The sequence below is a fragment of the Cheilinus undulatus genome, linkage group 4 (assembly GCF_018320785.1).
Source record: "Cheilinus undulatus linkage group 4, ASM1832078v1, whole genome shotgun sequence".
NCBI classification, from domain to species: Eukaryota; Metazoa; Chordata; class Actinopteri; order Labriformes; family Labridae; genus Cheilinus; species Cheilinus undulatus.
Genome location: NC_054868.1, coordinates 54,769,144 through 54,795,730, shown reverse-complemented (window position 1 = coordinate 54,795,730; position 26,587 = coordinate 54,769,144). Strand labels below are relative to the sequence as shown.

Genomic DNA, 26,587 nt, shown 5'->3' with positions numbered 1-26,587 from the left:
TCCTCTGCAGGGCTCATTGTTGTGATTTTGGGTTGTCATCGTCTGTCCCAGCTATTCTGGTGATCCTGATAATCTGTGAGGGAGTTTCTACAAACTTTAGATTTATTTTCTTCATGACTGGAGGAAGACCTCAGTCCATTTAGGAGGTCTTAGTTTGAAGCTTAAGGTCATGGGTCTCGTGTTTATCCTCATACATGTTCTCCAAACTCTGCACTAATGTTTACTCTGACTCAAGGAAGGGCTGATTCGATTTTGGAGGTCAAAGGTCAAGGTCAGCCCTTACTGAGAACATCTAACACAGAAATCCCCCCAGCACTTCTTCTTAAACCTTAACTCTCTCTAGGGAGGCGTACACACCAGACCGAAGTTCTACTTTTGGATAGAAGAAACCTTTAAGTATTTTGGTCAAGTAAAAGACCTTTTATTGGTGGGGGGTCTGTTTTATCTTTCCTTCCACTTATCTGGGGACAGGTCTCTGTGAGAATGCGTACTCTCTCTTTGGTTTTACAGGGACCTGAGGGCTCACTGCATTGGCCCTGGGGCAGCCCCAGGTCTCAGTCCACTTCCAACTGCACACTGGTGTGGTTCGTTTGAGGTGGGAAACAAAGCAGACCAACTTGTGAACCAAAGGCAGGAAGAGGCATAGAGTGTAATGATATAAGGATTTATATGTGATTTAATACGCTCAAATACATGTCGGTACGTCGCTTGGCGTCTGTGTAGCCATGGCAACACGTAGTCGGTGCTGATTTATTCATCTCATGTAAAGAACGACATGTTGGACAGCTCACCACCTCGCTGGCTGCTCATAATGCCCCAATGCAAAACTAGAAACCCTAAGACAGTGTTAATTTGGTGTTTTTTCATTGTTTATGTGGAAAAATAGACCAGCGGAAAGAGATGGATTTACGGCTTCGTCTTCTTCTACGCCTTCTTTTCTTCTTTGTTGCTGTTTGCTTGTGACGACCGCGCCCCTAACGGGCAGAGGTTGTAGCTGTTCAGACGGTTTGGTCCGTTTGACCAAGAGAGCAGTGTGAATGCAAATCAAATCAAAGGGGAGTACAACAACACTGCCATTTCTGTTCCAAAACAGACCAAGTCCCCTGGACTATCAGGTGGGAAAATGACCTAAAACTAGACTAAAATATAATGTAATCTTTGTCGGACATTCAAAATCCATGACATTTCTCCACTGTTAGTGGAGAATCTGTCAAAAAACAATACATCTGTATCTATTCTCAGCTGTAGAAAGCAGGGACCCCAGGTTAGACAGAGAACACACTACCATGATTTGGTACCAGATTTAGGCAAGAAAATAAATGCTTGGACTAAAAGTAAAGACTAAAATGTGAGGACTTTTATGGACTAAAACTAGACTAAAACTAAAAAGGATAGAAATGACTATAATGTGACTAAAACTGAAATGCATTTCATTTAAAGACTAAAACTAAAATTAAAAATAGCTGCCAAAATTAACACTGGTTGCCAGAGAACCGTGGGCAATCCAGACCTGAGAAGCCTCCTTTTTCAGCGTGACGGCTTCCTTCAGCGCTGGCGTCCACCAGCAGGTTCTTAGGCTGCAGCCATGACCGACACTGACGGTCTCCAGGCCACAACTTCTACATTTTCCCTAAACTTTACACAAATGTCCACTCTGACTCAAGGATGAAGATTTTGGAGGTCAAAGGTCAAAGACCTCATTCTACACTGTAGCTTCTTAACTTCTTTAAAACATTTTTTTTGAGTCGTCATCCAAAAAGGGGGCCTGGACTTGGATAAGGTTCTTGAAAACGAGACAGAGGAGAGAAATATAAGGCGAGGCCTTTCAGAGGAGAGATGAAACATCTTTAAGAACCTTCCCCAAGTCCAGCTCCCCCTATTAGATCAAACTTTGGACAACCATGACCTGGATGAATGAGGACCTACACAGACATCTTACTTCCTATCAGGAAAAGTCGCTATATATTTGCCTTTATGCCTCAATTCAGCTCTCAAACTCTTCACTAGCTCTGTAATCCAGCATTTATAACAAACACGCTCCTGTGCCATCAAAAACATAAGATTTCTACCAGCCCTGCTTTCTGACCCACAGCTGAACCTCCTGGAGTGTGTAAAGTTCAGTTGTGGTTTTAGTTTCCATATATCTGATGAATCTGAGCTCACTCTTTGGCTCTGTGGGCCGGACTAAACCCAACGCCAGTGAAGAAGCCTGTTGAGGCGGGTTTTTGCTGCACGGTTGACTTGTGTGGGTCGATAACAACGGGCTAGGTCTAGAACTCTCTTCACCGAGTGCTTATTCCTTTATGGTGGCACAGCAGTCTTGTGTTTCTCTCATATTTTGCAGTAAAAAGCAGCAGAGAAGAGTAAGACAGAGCTGGTGTCCCTAATCTAACCTACTTACAGTATTTTTAGGTGAGCTGGATCTCTGTCAGAGCTGCACTCAGCGAGCCAAGCAGCTCAAATCTATTTATAACCAACATCTGTCCCTCGTCACCTCGACACCAGGAAGTCCTGACTAATGCCGCCTGCAGGCTCACCTGTCTGGATCTCTCTACAGCTCATTAGGGCCGGCATGACACCAAAATATTACACTTAGACACATGATACTAAAACTCAGTAATGGGTTCTGTGAGAGCTAAGTTTAATAAGAAAGGTTCATTTATCTAAGAGCCTTTAAACCAGCGATACTCAACACGTGGCTCTGAAGGCACATATGGCTCTTTATTTGAAATTTCATTCCCCCAGAAAACCTTAAGAAAAGGTCAACTTTAACCTCAGAAATTATCCATGGTAAGTAACATGAATCAGTTTGTTTCCACTCTTGTACAGTTGGCTTATATTGTCAACTTTGATTTTTTTGTTTGTATATTTTCATTACCCTTATTTGCAATTTTTTTCCCCTTTTTGGCCAATTTCAATCTTTTATTGCAGCTTTTAAAGCCCATGTTTGCCACTTCTTTTGCCCCTTTCCCCAGTTTTGTCTTTTTGTCCTGCTTTTTGCTATTTGCAATTTTTGCCATTTTTTCTACCCATTTCAGCCAGCTTTCACCCCTTTTTTTGCAAATTTCAGTCTTTTTTACAGCTTTTTAAGCACATTTGCCAGTTTTTTTTTTCCCCATTTAACCAGTTTTTTCTTTTTTGTTCTGCTTTTTGCATTTTTTTCCCACTTTTTGCCATGATTTGCCCATTCTCACCCATTTAAGCTGCCTTTGTCCATTGAGTGTCACTTTTTTCCTCATTTTTGTCCATTTTAGTGTCTTTTCACTCATTTTTACCATTTTGATCAATTTTACCACCTCTTAACTTGTTTTTTGTAATCAATTTTTGCCATTTTTCACCAGATTTTGCCTCGTTTAGCTTTTCATTTTTTTTCTTTTTGCAATTTTTTGCCCCTTCTTGCACATTAAAGCTGCGTTTTGCCATTGTATGCCACATTTGCCCATTTTAGTCATTTTTTTGCCACATTTTACTGTTTTTTGACCATTTTTTCCACCTTTAACTTGTTTCTTAATCAATTTTTGCCACTCCCCCCCCCCCATTTTTCCACTTCTTTGTCCCTTTTTGTCCATTTCACGACTTATACTATTTTATCGCCACTTTAACCCATTTTTGCCACTTTTCACCACTTACATTGTGGCTTTTGCAAAAGTTTTTTTTTATAACAATTTGGCTCTTTGGTTGAGTAACACTGCTTTAAACAAAATCAGAGATTCTGTGTTTAAGTGAAAGAAAAGATGCACCCTCATAACAGAAATACGAACACATTTATTTAGAAAAAAGAGTCAAACACATCTTGAAAATAAAAGAGGGAGAACTGAAGTGCAGGAGGCGTTACCGGGACTGAGAGGTCGTCACATCTGAGCCTGAAGGTAATGTTCATAATTCGCTCGAAGAACAAATTCAAACGACGGTTTAGACTTCAGGGAGCTCAGCTCGTCCAGATCCAGCAGCTCTTTGACGTCAGGCAGGTACGTCTGCAGAGGAACTCCTGAAAACACCCAGAGAACAACGTCAGGGCGGGAAGTCTGAAGTCATTTAGATCCCTTGAGCTGCTGCAGCTTAGAGCAGTGGTTCTCAAAGTCCTGGTCAGGCATCAGGACCTACAGGACCCACCTCCACCTGGTGAGGGCAAAACCTGACCCAAACTTTAGAAAACTGTCAACCACTCAAATTTGTTTAATGAAAAACGGAACATAACATAACTGAACAGAGAGACAGGACAAATCAAATTTATTTAAAAGCATGTCATTGCAGAAGAACATGCATGTGCCCCCCTTGCTCTTTGAAACAGACTAACAGGTGTAGTGGTGAAATCCACCCTTCACTATCCTGATTGGTAGTCATGAACGTGAAAATGTCAGGGTTGGGCTAAGTTAGAAGGATAAGGGTGTATTAGGGCTGAGCCTTGGTGTCTCACCTTCCTGAATGAGTTTGAGGAGGATTTTGACGAAGATGCTGTCCTTGGCAGCCTCCAGAGGGTCATCTGTCCCGTCAGCAGACGACCAGCTGAGAGGAAAAACAAGTTAGACGAGAAAACTAACCAATAAAACGATGACAGGACTGCTACCAGCTTTAATTCAGCCTTATTCTAAAAAAACAAAATCCTGACTGATGGTTCTTACTCGTCTCTCCTGAGCGCTTTTCCAAAGATCTCACATTTCAGCGACTCCAGGTCAACATCATCCTCCTGTTAAAACACAGAAGAAAAAGAAGAGCGTCCTAATTAGTCAACATTAAACATCCAAAACTGGCCAAACCCTCAGAAGGCGCAGCCATAATGAAACGGACCTCGTCGACGTACTCCAGGAGATCCAGCGCCTTTTTGAAGTCGTACTCGTTGGCTCGTCTGTTGTCGTCACAGATGTACAGCTGTGAAGAGGAGGAAACACGGCAGCGAGCCGAGGAGAGGGGCGTCAGGACAAAAAAAACGGAATCACATTATTATCACAACCTTCATAGCAAAAAAACCCTCAAGGGCGCAGCTGTGCAAACACTTTAGTTTACATGATTTGACATGAAACAAGAAGTTGATTTTATCTCGGCTGTAAAAATTGCCATCTGACCCAAATATTTCATGTTTAAGTGTTCTGGACTGAACACATTGCGATTCAAACATTCCTTTATGTCTTACACAAAAAAGTTCTATGACCATGCCCATGGTGGCTTGTCATAGTCTTGCGTTTTGCCATTAAACAGGAAGTAGATTTTGGCTGTAAAAATTACCAACTGACCCAAATAGTTCATGTTTAAGAGTTCTGGCCTGAAAACATTGTGGTTCAAACATTCTTTTATGTCTTACACAAAAAAGTTCAAAGACCACAAGTCTACCAGCATGCAATGATGGCCTGCAATCATCTGATGTGTCACCATGAAACAGGAAGTAGTTTTTATCTTGGCTGTAAAAATTGCCAAATGACTTGAATATTTCATGTGTAAGTGTTCTGGACTGAACACACCGTGGTTCAAACATTCTTTTATGTCTTACACAAAAAGTTCTATGGCCATGCCCATGGTAGCTTGTCATAGTCATGCGTTTCGCCATGAAACAGGAAGTAGAATTTATCTTGGCTGTTAAAACTGACAACTGACCCAAATTTTCCTGTGTAAGTGTTCTGGCCTGAACATATTGTGATTCAAACATTCCTTTATGTCTTACACAAAAAATTCAATGACCATGCCCATGGTGGCTTGTCATAGTCTTGCATTCTGCCATGAAACAGGAAGTATATTTTGGCTGTCAAAATTGCAACAAATATTTAATGTATGAGTCTTCTGGACTGAACATATTGTGATTCAAACATTCCTTTATGTAATACAAAAAAGTTCAAAGACCACAAGTCTACCAGCATGTCATGGTGGCTCGCCATCGTCTGATGTGTCGCCATGAAACAGGAAGTAGATTTTATCTTGGCTTTAAAAATTGCCAACTGACCCAAATATTTAATGTATAAGTCTTCTGGCCTGAACACATCGTGGTTCAAACATTCCTTTATGTCTTACAAAAAAAGAGTTCTATGGCCATGCCCATGGTGGCTCGTCATAGTCATGCATTTCACCATGAAACAGGAAGTGCATTTTATCTTGGCTGTTAAAACTGCCATCAGACCCAGGTTTTTCCTGTGTAAGCATTCTGGTCTGAACACATCGTAATTCAAACATTCAAAGGAATGTTCCTATTTTTTTCATGTTAGTTACACTTAAATGTTCCAGATCATCAAGCAAATTTTAATATTAGACTTCTAAACCTACTGCTGTATGTTTCAAGTTTTCTCCATTTGTGTAAAATGGCACTTACTGTTGACTATGACAACAAGGGGAGATACTTTTTCACAGCACTTTACATCCATGCTAGTAATGCCATCATACTGTGCCAAAGTCTGCTCTCCTGTCTGTGGCAGGGTCAGAGTGTACCGTGCCTGAGCAGGCACACTGGTCAAACAAACTACACTGTAGGGTCTGAGTGAAACTAAACCAATGGCATGGATGGACTTAAATAAGAGAGAAAGGGTCACCCCTAAACTAGCACTCTTTCCTCTTTTTGCTGCTTCACTAAAGTCTGTCTGTGTTTCTCTGTGAGCAGAGGACGGGCGTGTTTGTGTGTCGCCGTCACCTGTATGAGGTTGTGAGCGCTGAGCAGAGGCATGGTGTCGGGGTTCTGTTGTTTCTCCTCCAGCAGCTGACGGGGCAGAGTCTCCTGATGCAACAGGAAATGCTCCTGCTCCACGATCTCTGATTGGATGGATAAACGAAGACATAAATGTGAAATCAAGTCATAATTCTGGTTCAAAAAGAAGTCTGTATACGATGCTTTAGTTCACCTGCCTAGATTGAAAGCATATGCTCCCATGATGCAGCTGGGTTTGTATTTTTGTGTTAAATTCCCATGGTAAAGGATGATAAATGAGTTTCCTGTTTTAGTAGATGTTCTTTCTGAATGTTCTTACCGTCGACCTGTTTGTTGAGCTCGTCCTCAGGAAGGTTGGAGGCCAGGGCGGTCAGCTTACTGAGAGCCAGCAGCGTCTTCTTCTTCACAAAGTAGCGAGTCTCCATGTTGGCCTGACTGTACAGCGTCCTGTGAGCCTGCAGAGGCACGAGAATACATGTCAGCTGCTGCAGCACACAGAGAGCTGCGTGGGTTTTAATGAGCTGAAAATATAAAGGATGTGATTTCAGGGGTTTGTGCCGTACGCTGCCGTAGTCGTGGACGTGGATGTGGTGCAGCCAGCTCAGGTGTTGATGGGACTGCAGGAAGCTGGCCAGCTGCTCGTGCTGAGCGGCCGGCTGAGACAGCAGCTTCCCTCTCTTCCCCTTCTCCATGTACCAACGGAACAGGAAGTCTGCAAAGTTCTGCCAGAGAGACGAGGACGATGAGGACGACGTTAGAGAGGAGGGAGACAGAATGTTAGACCAGGTCAGATTTATACTTTTTATTGATTTCTGATTTCTCAACTCAAGACAATGGCTCATGGAAACTACAGACTATGGGAGCTTCTAAACAAGAAACCATGCAGAAGAATGCATTTAGAATATTACAAAAATAAAGTAAGAAATTAACCAAAAATGAGATCATAAATCTATGAGAATAAAGTCACATTTTTGTCATGGTGGGCTCCAGGAGTGTAGCTTACACAGGTCCCCCTTAAACAGCTAGCCAAGCAACAAATGCTGCATCATTTTCACAAATATCTCTGCATTTTAATGTATTTTTGAACCATACTTTCCCCATTTATGAGCAATATTTTTACTATGGTTAAATTATTTTTACTCGCGTTATTTTGCAATGCTGGACAAAACCATGTGGACATTTTAAAAGGAGGACCAGGGGCCCTCAGTGTTGTATTTTACTCTATTTGAAACATACTTCAGTCTGTTGACTGATTCATCTAGTTGGTTTTGATTCGATAATGACACTAATTACTAAGAAAAAAAACAGACTTTTCAATGCAGGCTTCTCAAAGACTCCTCCCTAATGTGGGCCTGGGTAATCAGTACCCTTTTTCCCCCTGTGCTACGCCCCTGATGGTCATGGTCTCTCTCTCGCTCTCTCAGCAGGCACTTAGATGTATCAATCATTTTTCTCAGATTTTACTGTAGACATGAGTTCAGTCTGCCATCACAACAGTGTTCATTTTGGCAGATTTGAAACCGGGTAAGATAAATCGATCATTCTTTTTACATATAAAACCTGGGGAATTACACTAACATTTCACACATTCACCATGTTTCAGAGCGCTTTTTTGTTGCAGTAGTGGGTTTGTACGTAGCACTTCCTACATTGAAATAAACATCATCATGTTGTGGGCATGACCTGTCACATGATTCTTACGTGTCCCTACCCGATAGCCCCCCCCCAACAACAGGAAGTGGTGTATTTTCCCAGGAGTTGTAGTTTTTTCCGTGGAATACACAGAATATATAAGAACTTAGCCAGCACACATACTCACCCTTGCTCTCGTTTCACCCCTACTTTGTTACAAAAACACATAAAAGACACACAACTCACACACACCAGACATCCATTACACACGCCTTTGACATACTTCCACACAAATGTAGTTACGGATTTGCAAAAACCTGGTCATGCCAAATAGTTTTGCAGCTGGCATGAAGCTTTCAAACTAATTACAGTGTCAGATGAAGAGTCCAACTACTCATCTGGCTTGGGTTTTTTAACAGGTTACAAAATGGACGATATCTCAAAAAGCAAGTTATGGACAGACTCCAAATAAATTTCCTGTGGTTCCAAAGAATATTGTGTAACTTTTTTACATTTACAAATTTGAGGGATACAGCTGTGCAATTTCTCTATTATGAAATATATGTGAAAAAAACAAAACCGATTTTCTTTTTTTTTTTTTAGGTTTACTGCACTTTTAAGCCATTTATGTTGGAGTTAAGACATAAGTCAATACATATTATTAAAACTTTTGATATAAGGGTTATATTGAAACAATCCTAAAAACGGCACTACAGTATGTAAAAATGTAAGTATATGTCCTGGCGGACTTGCAAAATGGTAGGTTTTAAAGGGTTAAATGAAATGCATTTTAATTTTAGTCACATTTTAGTCATTTCTACCCTTTCCAGTTTTAGTCCAGTTTTAGTCAACAAAAACTCAAAACATTTTAGTCTAGTTTTAGTCCATTAAAGTCCTCACATTTTGGTCTTTACTTTTAGTCCAAGCATTTATTCTCTTGTCTAAATCTGGTACCAAATCATGGTAGTGTGTTCTCTGCCAAACCTGGGGTCCCAGCTTTCTACAGCTGAGAGGCAGAATAGATACAGATGCATTGTTTTTGACAGATTTACCCACAGTGGAGAAATGTCATGGATTTTGAATGTCCGATGAAAACTACATTACATTTTAGTTTAGTTTTAGTCATTTTGACTAAAACTAAACTTAGTTTTTGTCAGTTTTAGTCATCACAGATCTATTTTTGTTAGTCTTAGTCTAGTTTTTGTCATGAAAAAAAAAAGGCTGTCGATGAACATCTTTAGTCATAGTTTTAGTCGACAAAATTACCACCACATCACAGGTTTGTGTTAGGGGAAGGAGGGCTGTTATCCCTGAATTTATTCTGGATGCATCACATTTTTCAGATATCTAATACTGTGATATAATTCTGTTACAGCGAAGGCCAAGAAATACCGTGCTATGACATTAAGGCCATACTGCTCAGGCATACTGCAGTCTTTGTGTAGTCTTTAGTGGAGTACCTGGTCTGCGAACTTGGTCATGTAGTGCTGCAGGCGGCTCTGGTTGTCGGTCTGCTCACACATCTGAACCAGGATGTCGAAGTCGCAGTACTTCTCAGCGAGCGCTGCCACCCACTGGTACTGACCGAGCTCCACTGCAACACAAAAAACAAGCTTTTCAGAGAAGTAGTCGGGGAAAGTTTGCTCTTCTTGGTCCACTAGGGCTGTCTGGAAAAGACTGAACAGTTATGGCGTGGAGCAAAGATCCCTTGGTGGAATCAGAGAGGAAATTTCTTTATTAACCAGATTTCAGGAGCGAGTTAATAGCATCTTTAATAGAAGCTTTCTTCTGTTTTTGTTTGAAGAGTCACATGGTTCGTTGTGTCTAATCGTGGACTTACAGAGGGGGGCGAGCAGCTCGGAGCGGCGCTGGCTGTACTCCATCTCCAGGCTGTTGTAGCGCTCCTGTTGGGCTCCTGCGGGCCTCTGCTGCTGCAGAGACGTCAGCTGGGCCACGTAGCCACTCAAATAGATGTCCAACAGCGCCACCAGCTGCTCACAGAGGGCGCTGCGCAGCTCTGAGTCAGCGTGCGGGTACACAGAGCGCAGGATGATCTCATGCTGGCGGGAGATGACGGTGCGAACACCACCGACACCTCCTGATGCTGGAGGAGGAAAGATCAGGAGATGATGGGGGGTTATGGAAATAAGCCTGCTGAAACACAGGAACAACAGTGTGGCGTCACAGGAACATGGCGGTCAGTGAGTGTTTTACCTGTCCAGGGGATGTACTCGGGCTCTGTAGCGGCGTTTTCAGACGCTCTGTACATAGATGACTTTGTCTCTCTGTACTGACCAGCCGCCTGCAGAACGTCCTGCACAAGCAAACACAGGATGTTTATTTTTCTTATTATCCTGCGCTAAAGGACTGAAATTTAACCCTTAATAACATGAGGATTGTTTCGTGCCTTGATGATGTTGTTGACGGTGAGGACAACTTCTGCCCACTGCACCGAGTCGACCGGGTTCTCCTTCAGACTCCGCTCCTCCTCCTCCAGCAGACAATCGAACACTGAGGAGATCTGGGACACCTGAGAGAGAACCCAAACAATCGTTCAATCAAACTTAACTCCACACGGATCACCACAGCAGCCGCGGCTGCTCACAGTCAGACACTCGCCTCTCTGAAGAAGACGTCGGCGGTGGTGAGGCTGGGCGGGACAGTGGTGCCGTTCCTCTGCAGGGCGATGCCGATGGCTCTGTTCACCAGCTCGGCGTGTTTAGTGTGGTGGTTCTTCAGCACCATGGCCGCCTGGAGCTTCTCAGCGTGCTCGCACAGAAGGAGGCGTGTTGCCATGGGAGACGAGCGCACCGTCACCTGGCCGAGTCGGTCCAGCAGACCCACCTGAGAGGGGCAGAAACATTATTCATCGATTTCTCCTTCTCTTGAAAGACAATCTGCTGCTGTTTTTGTGTACCTGGAGCAGGAAGTCCATGAAGCAGCCGTGAGCCTTCATCTTGTCCTCCAGCTGGTGGAGGATGATGAGGGAGGTGAGAGGAAAGCCGGCGCTCTCTGCAACCACAGAAACCACACTTTAAAAAATGCCTGCATCATTTTTAAAGATAACTCACAGTTTTGTCTACTTCTTTGTCTTTCATTTTACTATCAGGAGCTGATTCTAGGATAGACCCTCCCTCTCCTCACCATCGGGGACAGACTCAGCCCAACGTGGGTCTGAAGCCGGGTAATCGTCCACCAGGTCCAGATCGATCTGAGTCACCACCCCGTCCAGCTCGGCTCCTTCCTCCCCGTCACTGTCGGCGGGGAAGAGCTCGTCTGTGACCGTCTGAGCGCCCACCAGGTCGTTCCTGACAGAGGAAGGATCGTTATTTAGTTTATCATTTTATTGGACATTCATGAACCTACACAGAAGTATGCAGAGCTCAAAAAAGTAAAAATATGTGGACACCAACGTATAAACCATGCAATAATCATGCACAAATCTGAACGATGCAGGCCCCCCTCTGGCACGGTCAGCTCTTTCCTTTACAGTAAAATAATCTGATTTCTCACCGACAGAACTGCAGGAAAGCCGCCTTCAGAAGTTTGGTTTTGTCTTCCTGAGCGACGGGTTCAGCTCGGCTTGGCGTCTCCATCACTGAAACCTTCAACACATGAACTCAGTTCAGATCAGGTCATAATAAAATGTTTTATCACATTTAAGTCTCATCTTTTGACTTTTATTTCCTCCTTAAACTTTTAGAAAGGCTGGGTTTACAAACGTCTACATTTCAACAGACCAAGACCGCCCATACGGGGGTAAAGGGGAGGGATTTCTGGGGTCCGGCCAAACTGGGGGCCTGTGGGGTCAGGAACATCACAGTCCAAGCTAATCTAGGAGAACTTTATTTTATTTTCAACCTAAAGAACCAGAATCTTATTAATGCCACAATAAAATGCAGCCTTTTTCAATCCGTAAAGCTCTTTTCTTGAAACAGAATTAAATTTTTAGGAAATGTTAACAATGTGGACGGGACACGCTGAACTAAAACAGGTTGAAAACAGCAAAAGTGGCAGAAAAAGAGTGATAAAGTGACCTTGTATAGCGTCCGACTACTCAAAGCATCTTTACAGTGCAGGCCACACCCTAGCACTCACGCATATTCACTCACTGATGGCAGACGTGTCTATGAAGACTTAGCCATCAGTATTAGCTAATCCCATTTATTCCATACCCATTTACACACCACTGATGTAGCAGTGGGAGCAAACCGGGATTCAGTGTCTTACCCAAGGACACATTGACATGTGACTACAGGAACTGGGGATCAAACCCACAACCTTCATATTGCAAGAAAACCGCCCCAGAAACAAATAGGGATAAAAGCAGCAAAAATGGGTGAAGAGAGACAAAAAAGAGAGTTCAAAAAGGGCAAAAATAGGGTGAAAAGCGGTTAAAACACAGTAAAATGGGCAAAAACAGTAAATATTGCTTAAAAAAAGTTGTAAAAGGGGTTAATAAGTGGCAAAAGTGAGTAAAAGCAGCAAAGATGGATTAAAAAAAGGTCAAAATAGGGTGAAAAATTAGCAACAAGATGGTTAAAAGCAGTTAAAAAGTAGAAAATACCAGTTAAAAAAGGCAAAGCATGGTAAAAACTGGGTGAAAATATGGAAAAAAGTCATTAAACAGTTGTAAAATTCAACAGAAAGCAGCAAATAGTGGCAGAAAAAGTGGTGAAAGTGTTTACAAAGTAGCAAAGCTGAGAGAAATAGGTTAAAAAAGGCAAAAAGTCCAAAATGGTTAAAAATATGGTGAAAAGTGGTTAAAAGGCAGGAAAAATGGGTAAAAAGGCAAAGTATGGTCAAAAATAAGTGGAAATGTGGTAAAAAGCAGTGGCAAAAATGGGTTACAGGTTTATAAAAATTGACAGAAAGTGGTGAAAAGGGGTTACCAAGGGGCAAAAGTGGGTAAAAACTGCCAAAAATGGTTTAAGAGAGGCAAAAAGTCCAAAATGGGTAAAAATATGGTGAAAAGTGGTTAAAAGGCAGGAAAAATGGTGAAAAAGGAAAGGAATGGTCAAGAATGAGTGAAAATATGGTGAAAAACATCGAAATAATGGCAAAAATGGGTTAAAAATTAAAAAATTGGCAAAGAGTAGCAAATATTGGCAGAAAAAGTGGTGAAAAGCGGTAAATAAATGGCAACAATGAATAAAAGCAGCAAAGATGGGTTAAAAAAGACAAAGTATGTTTAAAAAAAGGGTGAAAATATGGAAGTAAGTGGTTAAACAGTGGAAAAAGTGGCAGAAAAAGAGGCGAAAAGTGTTTACAGAGTAGCAAAGGTGAGATAAAGTGGTAAAAATGGGTTCAGAGAAGCAAACATGATCAAAATGGGGTGCAATATTGTGAAAAGCGGTTAAAAAGTGGCAAGATGGGCAAAGAACCCCAAAACACCCCCCCCCCCAAAATGGCAAAAAAAAGTTATCGAAAAAAAAAAAAAGTAATTTGAACATCAGAACCCAGTAATATCTTGAAACACTTTTCAGCTCTAACATCAGGGAACTGTTAGCCAGGATGCTAGCACCAATGCTACTAATCTAACACATGAATGGCATTATTATAAATCACTACCGGGGAGGGCCCATTCTCTGATTTGTGGGCAGCTCTATAACAGACTCATCTTGTTTATGCTTTATTTCACTTATTAGACTATTCTGCATACTTTCCAGTGACATCCACCTGCTCTGGTGTGGTTCTGACTTTTGAGCCTTACCTCTGGAGCTGCAGCCAGCGAGGAGCACAGCGAGTCCTCCATCGTCTCCGGCAGAATGGAGGCGCTCTCCCGGGCGACCACCGCCACCAGGCCGCTGTTCAGGGAGAAAAACACGGGCAGGTTGGCGCAGCAGCCTCCTCCACGGACGCCATCGCCTAAATGAGACACGTTAGGGTGACGTCATTTATCCAAAGGCTTTTACCTTTACTAACAACTGTTCACAGACAATTACACAGAAAACAGGGGAGAATTTAAGACCCTGAAACTCTGGAATAAATGATCAAGAGATGGTTTAAAAACTATAAAGAAACTTTAATTCATAAAGCTTCAAACATTAAAATACCTACACTCTTGATATTCCTATTTCTATGAGCTGAAGCTGTATAAAGCTCGGATTGTTCCGCTGAAGTCTAACTATTTTATACGAGGATGATGTTTGTCAAAGCCGGTGAATCTAAGAGGCAGAGACTTTAACAGCCGCTAGGAGAGCTTTATCCGTTTAATTCCTCACCTGCTGAGTTGAAGCTGATTTTCTCATCAGGTAGTCCTCCTCTGCTGGTCCCCGTCCAGCAGGCGAACACCAGCTCCTCGTTGTAAAGAAAGGCCGTGGTGCCAGGAGAGCGAGGCAGCACCAGCCGGGTCGCCTGCAGAGCCTCTTCACTCTGAGAAAACAAGACAAGGACCGCTGAAGATATAAAGAGCGCATCTTCAACATTTTATCTGATTATTTTACTACGAGGGAGGGCAGACCTAAAAACATCCACTAAGGAAGAGTCAGCTGTTCTTAGTGATTCACTGAAAATACAACTATTTCTCTGTTTTAATGTTTTTAGGAGAGAGAGAGGGTTATCCGTCACTGGAGCACTGCCGTGGAGCCTGCTCAGCTCAGAAAGTTCCAGCTTTCTTCTGCTGGGTAAAAACTCGACTTTTAAACCAGAACGAGCTCTGACAGTCGTTCTTCTGCACATCAGAATCCCACTGACATCCCTGTATGCACCATGAACTGGGCCACCTCTCTGCTCCTCGACCAAACAAGCAGACCTCTACGCCATTAGACATCTATGTCGTCTGTGCCCGGATAGAGATGAAACGTTCAGTTAAAAATACATTTATGCCATGATGAGCAATTCTAAGGGTTTGATGAAAGCTGGAGGTAAATAAAGGATGGGTACCAAAAAAATGGGATGCTGCAGGCTGGTTTTTCAGACCCTTTCCAGCTTTTGATAAATGAAAACGCAAAAAATGCACGCCGCGGACTGGACCGCTCAGTGGAAACGTCTTATTAGAGGTCCATACTTTTAAACATTTAAGCAGAAATGAGCCTGACAACTTTGGTGTGTTGTGGAGCATGTTAAGGTACTGGAGATTGAGGGAGAGGATGTAAAAAGGACGAATCCTTCAACAGAGTCCAGTGCTCAGCCTCTATTAGGGCTGAATGATTTGAGAAATTAATCTAATAGCGATTTTTTTTTTGTCCCCCCAATTGTGATTGTACAGCGCCCCGGAAGGGACACGGGGGAAAAAATCAAAATCAAGATGGATTTTGTTTTGTTTTTTTTAATGTGATGATGGGGAAATTTTGGACCTGGACCTGGTTAAATTCATCAGCAGAGGACTGCAACTGGTTGCTGATTTAAATCTATTTTTGTGAGATCTCGCCAACTGTTTCCAAAAAAATTCCTCATCATCATTTTTATTTTTCCCCCCATGTCCCTTCCGGGGCTCCGTATGATTGCAATATCGTATGAGATTTTTTAACTTGTTTGTCTGATGTATTTTTAACAAACACAAGCAATAAAACATTCCATATAATAACCAACACTGTAGATTAAACTAGGGCTGAACATGTTTGGAAAAATATCTACCTGTGGTTGTTTTGACTATTATTGCAAACTCAGTAGGAATTGTTGGATGGAAGGGAAAGATCATTTTTATGTCTGTCTCGTTTTGATTCAGAAAAACCTGCAAAAATGAGGAAAGTAGGTATTTTGTATTTTTTTGATATGAAACTTTAACCCCTTAAAGCCTTCAAACACAAATAACAGCCAGAAGATTCTCATTTTTGGAACTGAAATGTTTATTTCATTTTCTCCTGAAATAAAAAAAAAACATCAAAATTTCCATAAAAATGTAACAAAAATATTTTTTGGTGTCTCATTTCATTCATTAGGTGTTTTTGGTGAGTGATAATCCACTTGAGGGCGTTTTTATCATTTATCAGATTGTATTCAGTAGTTTTTTTGAGTAATTTATGATCATATTGATAAGATAGAGGTATCATAAAAGTATGTATCAAATATGATACAACAGGCTTTAAGGGGTTAATGATCTGTATCTCTGCTACAACCAAAACATTTTAACTGATATTTCAACAAATTTCAGGTCAAATAAATATCTGAAATCCTGCTATTTGAAAATTGCAGTGTGCCATATTGCAATCTAATCTAACTTGTAATAAATCGCCCAGCCCTACCACTAAGGAAAATCAAAATGCTAATAATGGATCTGGGTTCTCACACCCCGCTGAGTTCTGAGGATCAGGACTGACCTGGAAAGGAGCGCTGTGCTTGGTGACCTCCACGGTGAACTGGTCAGAGATGGCGGCTCCGCTGTCCTGCAGGGTGATCAGGCAGAAATAAGCCAGACAGGGAGTGTCTGAAGGATGCCAGGCTGCAGCCAAAACCACCAGACCGGCTCTGGAAACGCACAAAACACACAAGACTTAAGAGTTTGGCTTTGACATACTCTGATATTTCATTTAGGGATGCACAATGTTGGATTTTTGCCGATATCCGATATTTATAGATTCATTTTAGCCGATACAGTTATCGATACCAATATCTAAAAATGCTCTTCTGACAAGAAATTTCAGTCCTTTTGGACACATTTTAAGTTTTGAAGATGACTGATGATTTAGAGAATGAGGATAAATAAAGAAATATACCTATACTGACATAGGCCTGTTAATTCAGCCTAAAATTCCACTAATTTATTAATATTTATGGACAGAATTTACAGCCGATACACTGTATGCTTAAATACGCAGACAAAATATCAGGTAAATATCAGCAGAAATTTTGATATCTGCCGATACCGATAAAGAACCGATAATATCGTACATCCCTAATTTCATTACTCTTAAAAACAAGGAGAGAGGTCTACAGAGGAAAAAGAATGTTAGGATGATGAGTCTCCCTCCTAAAAACTGTCCTTATATGTGAATCAATAAAAAACTCACAATATCATGCAGAGATTTTTTTTCACAAAGTGAAACTATCATGTAATCTAGATTTGTTACACATTCAGTAAAATATTTTAGCCCTGTTTTTATCGTGATGGTTACGACCTACAGCTCATGAAAATGAAAAATCTCCAAATATTAATAAGAACAAATAAAAACAGAGTCATGGAGAGGCAGGGCAGTCAGGTTATACTCCATGTATGTAGGAGGCAATGTTTAGAAAATTAACAGAGCAAGAGACCCAGAGATGATGATGATGATGAAGAGGTGATGTGTCATTCATGAACAGCTGCTTCTTTAACATGAATGACTGAAGCTCTTTAACTGAGCTAAGCCAAATGATCCAGATCTCTTTAAGGAGCCGTGACTCTGCCCCTGCAGACTTCAGATGGAGGCTTTTAGTCCGCCACTGTTTCTCTGGGAATCCGTCTCTACTTTCATGACTCAAAAGGAGTTTGGGATTGTTGAGTTTTTTGTGTTTTTTCCCAGTTTGACCAGCTAGCACAGCTGTAAACATCACTAAACTGTGTTTCCGATAGAGCTTCTCTATGCAGAAATCACTTCTGCCCCCCGTGCAACTTCTCCGCTGTCATGTGACATCATCTGCAGACTTTATTCTAATATTGGGTAAGTAAATCCTCAAGACACCAGACTCACTGGCTCAGCTTCATATCCAGGTACGTCACGTTGACCCCCTCCTTCATCTCCTCGTAGTTGCTCTCTGAGCCCTGGAGAGGAAACAGAGACGTTGAATGTCACCGTCACACTGATACTCAGTAAACAGAACGCTTCATATCCGTATACCGACCCAGATGGCGTCCGCGATGCTCTCTGTCAGAGCTTTCTGTGCGTCCCAGCTGAGGATCTGGTGTTCATAGCTGTCGTCCAGCTCCCATTTACTCAGACTGGAGCTGGTCAGCGTGTACAGACTGCTGGCTCCGCCCACCCACAGCACGCTGTGGAGCTGCAGAGAACAGACAGGAAACAAAGTCAGAAGTGCAAAAGAATCTCATATTATTAGCTATATATTATAAAATGTACACTCATCGATCACTTTATTAGGTACGCCTGTTTAGCTGCTCATTAACACAGATATCTAATCAGCCAATCACATGTGAGCAACCTACACATGAAGGCACGCAGACATGGTGAAGACGATGTGCTGAAGTTTAAGCTGAGCATGAGAACAAAGAGGAAAGGGGATTTCAGTGAGTCTGAACATGCCACAGCGCTGTTAGAGATACTTTATCGCAGGGGTGTCAAACTTAATCACAGCAGGGGCCGAAATCTGAATTTAGGTCTAACCTGAGGGCCGAACAAGGTTTAACCAAACAGTCAACCTCATTTTCAGCAGTAATGAATTATGGGGGAAAAATTTAGCACTGAGGGTGAATGATTTTGAGATTTAAAAAGTCAGAATGATTAGTTAAAAGGCTCAACATCTGAGATAAAAAGTCAAACTTACTAGCTCAAAAGGTCAAAACACAAAATTAGATGGTAAAATAATGCTTTTAAAGGGCAAACATTTCCATGACTTAAGGATATCTGATATCAAGAGTAAGTTTACATTTTTAAACGGGAGGAAATCTGCAGACTTCATGTTTTAGGGCCAGTTATAATAAGAGTATGATATGATCTTGCAGGCTGGATTTGGCCCCCGGGCCTTGAGTTTGACACCCCTGCTATATCGTCTCTACACCTACAGACTCTCTGATTCTACAACAGCGTGATAGCTGGCCTCTCCATCGACCATCACTGAACAGCAGTGGGAGCTGCACATGAACACACCGCTGCCTCAGCTGATCCTGATGCTACTGTCCGCCTGTGCTGTTTTCAGCAGTTTGCTCTAAAAGACGGCATATGCCATCACCTGCTGGAAGCATTTCTGCAGCTTTTAAAAGCAGCTGGAGCTGAGAGATCAGAAGATCAAGAAGGACTATGAGTTCACACAGGAACAGTACGGGAACATCAGATTATTTTGTCTTTCTGGGGCTGATTTGTGTTTCATTTCAGTTCGGTTTTATTCGGTTCTTCCAGGGGTGAGTGCGTTAGGGAGTTTAAAGGATGTTTTCTACAGAGGATGCGTGGTTTCATGGAAAGTTCTGTTTTCTATCGCTTTTTTTATTATGTTTTTGCACAAACAAGACTCAGTACAGGACAAACATTAAGAGACGAACTTGGCAGAGAAATATGCAGCAAACCTTCAACCTTTCAGTAAACCTATGCTTGTGGCTATGGAGCCTTTCCAAATGTATACCTGACTCTAATTCTTTAACCCATCTAGCCAAACAAGGAGCCTTGATTCTCTAAGCTACTAACATACCAAACATAAAAGCCTGTTGCACAGTGAATGGGAGTTTTAGAAAAGCTTAGTCAGACAATGCAATCAGTGCATCTGGTTTAATTGTTAAATGATACATTTTGCAATACCATCTAAAGATGTCCTGCCAAAAGGGGGCAGTCTTAGGGCATGACCAGAAAGTATGGCCCAGTGAACCCTTCCCAACATTACATCTATCACAGGTGTCAGAAGTATTAGGATACATTTTGCTCAGCTTTTCTTTTGAATAGTGTTTTCTGTGTTTAACTTTAAAAACTGAATCAGTTGCAGCCTTGCACTGATTGAGCCTTGATGGATTCTTTCCACCCCCCCCCCCCCAAACATCCTCGGAAAATTCAGCAACGAGATCAGCCTCCCAGGTGGCCTTGCTTTAGAAAACAATAAAACAAATTTTGACATGTGTCTGTGGTTTTCTATCTCTAACTTTTGGTGCCATTAAAGCTCTGTGACCCTCTGACCAGCAAGTGACCTGTAGTCTGTTCCACAGGATGAGCTGTGATGTTGACGCAGTGAGGAGAGTTACCATCATGCATTGTGTTGGATAGTTTGCACATTTTTCCTTCAGTTTGGATCGATCTGCTCTGTGTGGATCAGCATGTGTCAGCTTGGATGGTGACAGGACAGACCGGGGCAATGGAACTGCAAAGACTGACTAGAGAAGGAGGGATTTGCTCTGCAGTGTGCTCCCCAAGCAGATTGCTGTGCAGGCGGAGTATGAGAGATTTGGGAGTAACACAGCATGGACGTGCATCCTCCTATAACGTCTCAGCTAAATTCAAAGTGAAGGTCAACCATCACAGGGGAGTAATTATCACTGAACAGCACTGTAAATAAACTTTAGTCTAATTACTACTGCAATATTGATGCCAGGCTGTTCAACCAAATAAAAGGTAGTAATTATTGTCGTATTCAGTGGTGCTCAGAATTAGATGTGCTCAGCTCAGCTGCTGCAGGTCTGTAATTATCCTGATCAACACTAAACGAGGAAATCTAGAGCCTCACTCACCGTGTCGTTGGTTGGCGGGGAGAGGATCCCAAACAGGCTGGAGACGCGGCGTCCGATACCCGAGAGCATCCCCTGACCCTGCTGTAGGGCTCGGTACTGCAGCTTTCCAGAAGAATCTACACTTGCTCTCATCAGCCGATTCTTCACCGAGGACAGGACGAAGCTCCCCCCCTGAGAGGAGACAACGAAGGAAATGAAGACGGAGAAAATATTAAAGCAGGATCAAATGTCCGTTTACAAGTAACAATGTAATAGTGAAATGTTCACTATTAACAGTAGACTTTTAACTGTAAAATAAATCCCTGGTACGTACTCTAACAGCAACAACAAAGTTGCACAGATCCCCCAGGTCCACGTCCGTCTCTGTGTAGTTTCCTTCCTGAGACATACTCGGCCACAAACGTGCTGTTCCCTCCGCAGCCACCGCAAGGACCGAGATGGACTGGACGGCCGCCGTCTCCAGAGGAGCTGCCGACGCCACGGCTACCTGTTCGGCCGTGTAGTTGTACTCACTGCTGGGCAGCTGCAGCTCCTTACACACCGACAGCTGAAGGAAAAACACACAACACAGAGAGACTTAAATTTAAACTTCAGTCAAATCTGACAGATCCTTCAAACAGCTAGTGGAGAGACGTTTGATCGGAAACTCAGTTTTAAAGAGCAGCTTTTCCCTAAACTCCTTATATTTATTTATTTGGACTACATTTATGGTGTTACCAGAGGTGTAGTGCAATGTATACTCTCTTCTAAACACTGTCCTAGGACGGCTAAGGCAGCTAAAAGTAATCTGAGTACACGTGTTGTGTGCACTGCTTTGTAAATCATTAACCCTAACATTGCAGAGGAATATGAAATAGCTCATCCAAAATGCATCATGATACAGGCGTCTCATCCTATATTCTTTGTGTCAGAGGATAGAGTAAAATCTGCTCTTCTTCTGCAGTAAATTTCATAATGATCATCACCTCCTGAAGAAGCAGAAGTTCAAAACAAGGTCCATTTTTAAGTTAACTCAATAAACATGTCCTACATATCTTTATTAACCCTTAGAGCTCACGTGGCACTGGGGGCGCGGCTGTAGGCGCCCCCCTTTTTAAATTGCTTGGTAACTTTTGAACAGTAAGTGGTAAGCACTAACTTGTTTTTTCCTGTGAAAGCTCTGTGTTGTGCCTTTATTAATATGTTCTCCGTGCATTCGTAGCTCTTACAGAACATTTTCTAGTGAGCGCAGGACTTGGCTGACTTCTGGGGGTCCCTGAGGACAGCGTTGTCATACAACAAGTGACACAATTTAGAAAAACGTTAATAACTTTTGAACCCTAAGTCATAGACACTCATTTTTCTCTCTGAAAGCTGACAATTTTGCTGTTTGTTTGCTACCCTCGATGTCTCCGTAGCCCTTAAGGACGCCGTTCTAGCGAGCCTGGAACTTCACCGACTTTTCAGGGTCTTTCAAGATTCGATCCGATAACAAGCGTCTTCTTGTCCATTTTTAATCCATTTTCAATCATTTACTTTGGCTTTCTTGGGTGGGTAGCGCCATATTGAAGGCAATGTTTACATGCAGTGCATTGTGGGAGGGGCTGTCCTCCAATAGCAAGATGTATAGCAAGATCTCTACTGCACAAATGAATCTAACTGCTAAAAAGTGCATGGACTTTTCTTTGTATATACGTAGATATTTTGAAAACCATCAGTCACAGAATATTTATTTTTTCTGTTCTGTCCCCAAGAGATGGGAGAAAAAGTCCGTGCAAAGAAAATGCTTAGTCACAATTGTTTACTGTGTTATCAATAAAAATCTTTGAGTTTCAAACTCCAATTAGTTTTTTTTGTCTTTAGAGTCCTATTACTTTTTTAAAATTAAAGTGACATAACTGTAGTCGATATATTCTTAAAGCCCAGGTTATCCTGAAAAAAAAAAAATGGTTAGAGCTTGACTGTGCACCACAGGGTTGATGTTTTATAAGCTTTTAAAGAAAAAAAGACGTGATGGTGAAAAAATAGCTGTGAACTCTAAGGGTTAATATTACTTATTTGCAGGATGGAGCTTTTAAAAATGTGGAGGATAAATCAAGAGTAACCCCAAGTCTGCAGGCACCACTAGACTACTGCTGAGTAACAACAATAGTACTCCATTCAAGTTTCTACTTGGTCTGCTTCTTTGTGTAACTTGAGCGCCCCCTGCTGGGGCCCCTACAGACTTTCACATTGAGCCCAGGTCTTGTCTGCAGCACACCCATCACTGTGGTAGCCTGATTTACAGTAATCTCCACCGTAATACCTTTAACATGTTTTTTTTTCTCAGTCATTTTTTTCATCTGATTTTTCTGTGAGAATCTCCAAAATCAGAGAGCGTGAAAATCCTCTGGACCGGAGGCCTTGTTCCCTCCATCTCTAGTGAATTCATCTTGAGCCGTACCTTGGCCACAGCAGTCTGGCAGATCTTCCAGATGATCAGTCTCTCTCCACAGACCATCCAGGCCCAGCCACTCTCATCCACCTTCACAGAGATCTGGTCATCAGCTGGAGACACCGAAACACAGAAAAACATTAAACAAGTAGAACAGGATGTTGGATTTTCATCAAGCCTCGACTGAACTAGAAATCCAGGAATATAACCCCTCACCGTCAGCCATGGTCAGCGCCTCCATCACTTTAACAGGCAGCGATGAGCCGAAAGTTTGAACGTCGTAGTTGATGGATTCTGTCGCTGCATGGCTCTGGGCTCTGGTGGGTGTTGACCTGATGCATGAAAATTTCACAATAAGACACGGGGTCAGCCGCGTGTGGCCCCTCACTTAGAGCGGCCCTCAAGTTAATTTTTAGATTTTAAACAAAAAGTAATTGTGAGGAAAATCTGACAAAACCAAGGAAATCAGAAGTATTCCAATATAATACATCCGATTATTAGTTTTTAATCCTTTGTTTTAATGTAAAACTAAATGTATGAAAATAAAAATACAAGTAAAATAAAAACTTTTCTGCTCATTACATGAAGAAGCAGCTTAGATCAGCTGTTTAGTTGACTGAATTAAGCGTTTGAGTTTAAGGATGTAAATAGTAAATAATGCTAAAAGTAGTGCTGATTCAATAATAACTTGTAATTAAGGATTTTATTCATTTGTTAATGAGATTTTATCATAAATCCCTGAGTTCATGCCTTTGCTTTGTCGGGTAAAGCAGTAGTTCTCAACCTTGGGGTCGGGACACCCTTGGGGGTCGCAAGATACTAAGAGGGGGGTCTCCATATTCCCTAAAAAAAACTACGAAGATTTTTTTATTCCACTGTTGCCACTTTACACTAATTTTGCCTAATTTTAACCAGTTTTCATCAACTTTCCCCACAAATTTTAACACATTTTTGCCATTTTAAACCCTTTACACCACTTCTGAACCAATTCTTGCCACATAAGCCAAATGTTGCCTGTGTTGACCCATAATTGACATTATCAACCCCCTTTAACCACTTTTTCAGCCCAATTTAACCACATTCCACCATCTGATATGCCCATTTTGCCAATTTGACCGATTTCTGCCATTATCTGCCTATTTTTTTTTTCTCGGATAGGACTATTTTGCCAGTTTATATCAATTTCCACCCATTTTTGCCAATTTAAAGCCTTTTCAGCCACATTTTAATTCCCTTTTACCACTATTTATGCCCATTTTTGCCACTGTAACCCATTTTTGCCATTCTTAGATAATCTTTGCCATATTTTACCCATTTCTGCTACTTTTAAGATCCAATCTCACCACATTTTCTACCATTTTTTGCCATTATTAACCCATTTTTTCCCCAATGTTCAACCCATTTCAATTATTTTCTTTAACAAAATAGATTTACATTTTTAAGAAGGCTATATACTACACTTTTTTAAAACAAAAGAGATTTGTTTCATTGATACGAATGGTTATTTTTCCAGGTTAAATATTAAATATGGATTTCACAGCTTAACTTTACAACAGACCATGGTTTTGCTGACCTCCATGGGCCCCGGTTTGGCTGGGTCCCAGGAAGCTCCCCCTTTATCCCCCATAGGGACGGCCTTGTCTGAACATGACTATTCTGGAAGGTTCCTGGCTGTGTTCAGCCACCTTCAGGTCCAGTGGGGGTCCTCGGTCTCTGGGACCTTTATTTTGGGGGTCACGGCTGAAAAGGTTTAGAAGCCCTGTGTTACAGCACTATGATCACATTTGTTTTTAAAGGTGCTATGTAAATTAAGTGATTAGTCTTGTAAAACTGCTACACAATACAAACATAATTGCACAGCCTAAAATTATAGTATGGTTAGAGTAAATGTGTCGCACCACTGCACTTTGTTTTCTTAGAAAAGTCAGCAACAAAATCAGAATTCAACTCACTGGTATAACAGAATGAACTCATATCAGTGGGCTCAGGCTATAAATGTTCGGATATCTGTTTAAAATCAATGATTTCCTGACAGTTAGACTAAATTCTGTTCATCTGGAGACTCTTCTCTCACCTCGCCGACAGAGGCGTCCTCCGCGGGGAGAACAGCAGGCTGCTGGCCGCTCCAGACACGCTCTTCCTCCCGGTAGTCCTGACCGGCTGCCTGCGGCCGGAGCTCGGGGCGGCTCGGGGGCTGAACATGCCTGCTGTGAAACTCCGCACTGCCTTACAGTCGAGAGATTTCACTACAAACCCGTTAAATCTACCGACGACACCGACAACTCACAGCCGACAGTCTTCTCCAAACAGCGCGCGGTGCCGTCGCTCATCATCTACGTCACCACTGTGCGTCAACAGTTGGATAGTCCCGCACATATCAGTTTACTGAAGGATGTCTTTATAATCCATTTAGATAAGTAAAAGATAACGATAAATATTTTCTTAAAGTTAATTCAGAATACATTCCGGTTAAAGTTAGACTTAAAATAAATTGGCTTTTTGATTCTTAATTAATTCGAAATGATTCAGACACAAATTAGTGATAAAACTAGCGTTAACTAAAATAAAGGGCCACTGAAACACTTACTCTGATTTTAAAAACAGAACTCTGAGATCAAAATCAATAGTCTGAGATCGATGTCAGATTTCTGGGATTAAAGAAATCAGCATCCTGATTTTTCTTCTCAAATTAAAAAATAAATCTCAAAATTTGATTTTCTTCAGTTACAAAAAAAAAGCACACATTTTGAACTTGAAATACTGTCCTCACCCTTTATCCATGTCTACAGGAGCAGTCACTGATGTGATTTTTGTATTCTGTGTTACTGGTATATGTTGAAAATAGTAAGGGATTAATCAATCAATAAAACTTTATTTAAATAACACTTTTCATACAAGACAATGTAGAAAAAGGAGCTTTACAAACAGACAGATAAATCAAAAGAAGATAACAGGATGTATGACCCAAACCCACTCCGCCCAACCCTCTAACCCACCCCCCCAACCCATACACAGTCCTGGCACAATGCATCATAAAAGAAAGACACTATAAGCACAGGAAAATGTCTGTACCCAGTACCAACGAGGAAACGCCATCTTAAAGGTTTAAAATAAGTAAACAATGGGGGTTAGGTTAAGTGTAAAAAATAATAATAAGAAGAAAAATATCATCAAATAGAATAAAAAGTAAACTAAAATGAAGTAAAAAAATAAATAAACAAATAATAAAAGGGTGCTGTAATGAGAATAAAAACACTAAAAGTTAACACAGGGCAATATGCTCAAACAGAGAAATAAAACATTTAAGAAGAACCTGGTTAAACATGATAAAACAAGAGGATAAACTACTAAAAGATATTTCTTAAGTTAAAACAGAATAAAATAAAACCTAGATTACTAAAACAGATTAAGATGAGGATATTACATTCAGGTAAAAGCCAGACTAAAAATTTAGGTCTTGAGTTTGCTTTTAAAAACATTAACAGTTAACATAGTTTTAGTCTTTAAATGAAATGCATTTTAGTTTTAGTCCATAAAAGTCCTCACATTTTAGTCTTTGCTTTTAGTCCAAGCATTTATTTTCTTGTCTAAATCTGGTACCAAATCATGGTAGTGT

The 26,587-nt window shown here is 41.4% G+C and overlaps 1 protein-coding gene across 1 annotated transcript; it reads right to left on the bottom strand.

The window, feature by feature from the left end:
- Positions 1–3,745: 3,745 nt before the first annotated feature.
- nup133 (nucleoporin 133) lies at positions 3,746–25,323 on the bottom strand. The gene is made up of 25 exons (XM_041786352.1): positions 25,046–25,323; positions 23,188–23,303; positions 22,981–23,084; positions 20,872–21,105; positions 20,559–20,729; positions 18,020–18,175; positions 17,869–17,939; positions 16,519–16,666; positions 14,482–14,632; positions 13,971–14,125; positions 11,771–11,862; positions 11,402–11,565; positions 11,175–11,269; positions 10,877–11,101; positions 10,665–10,787; positions 10,472–10,571; positions 10,098–10,361; positions 9,718–9,851; positions 7,189–7,347; positions 6,945–7,080; positions 6,611–6,729; positions 4,789–4,869; positions 4,623–4,687; positions 4,418–4,506; positions 3,746–3,988 (listed from the first exon to the last, which is right to left on the bottom strand). Exons 1-25 carry the CDS (start codon positions 25,171–25,173, stop codon positions 3,852–3,854), a joined length of 3,417 nt encoding a protein of 1,138 aa, XP_041642286.1. The 5' UTR covers positions 25,174–25,323; the 3' UTR covers positions 3,746–3,851.
- Between the last annotated feature and the right edge of the window lie 1,264 nt (positions 25,324–26,587).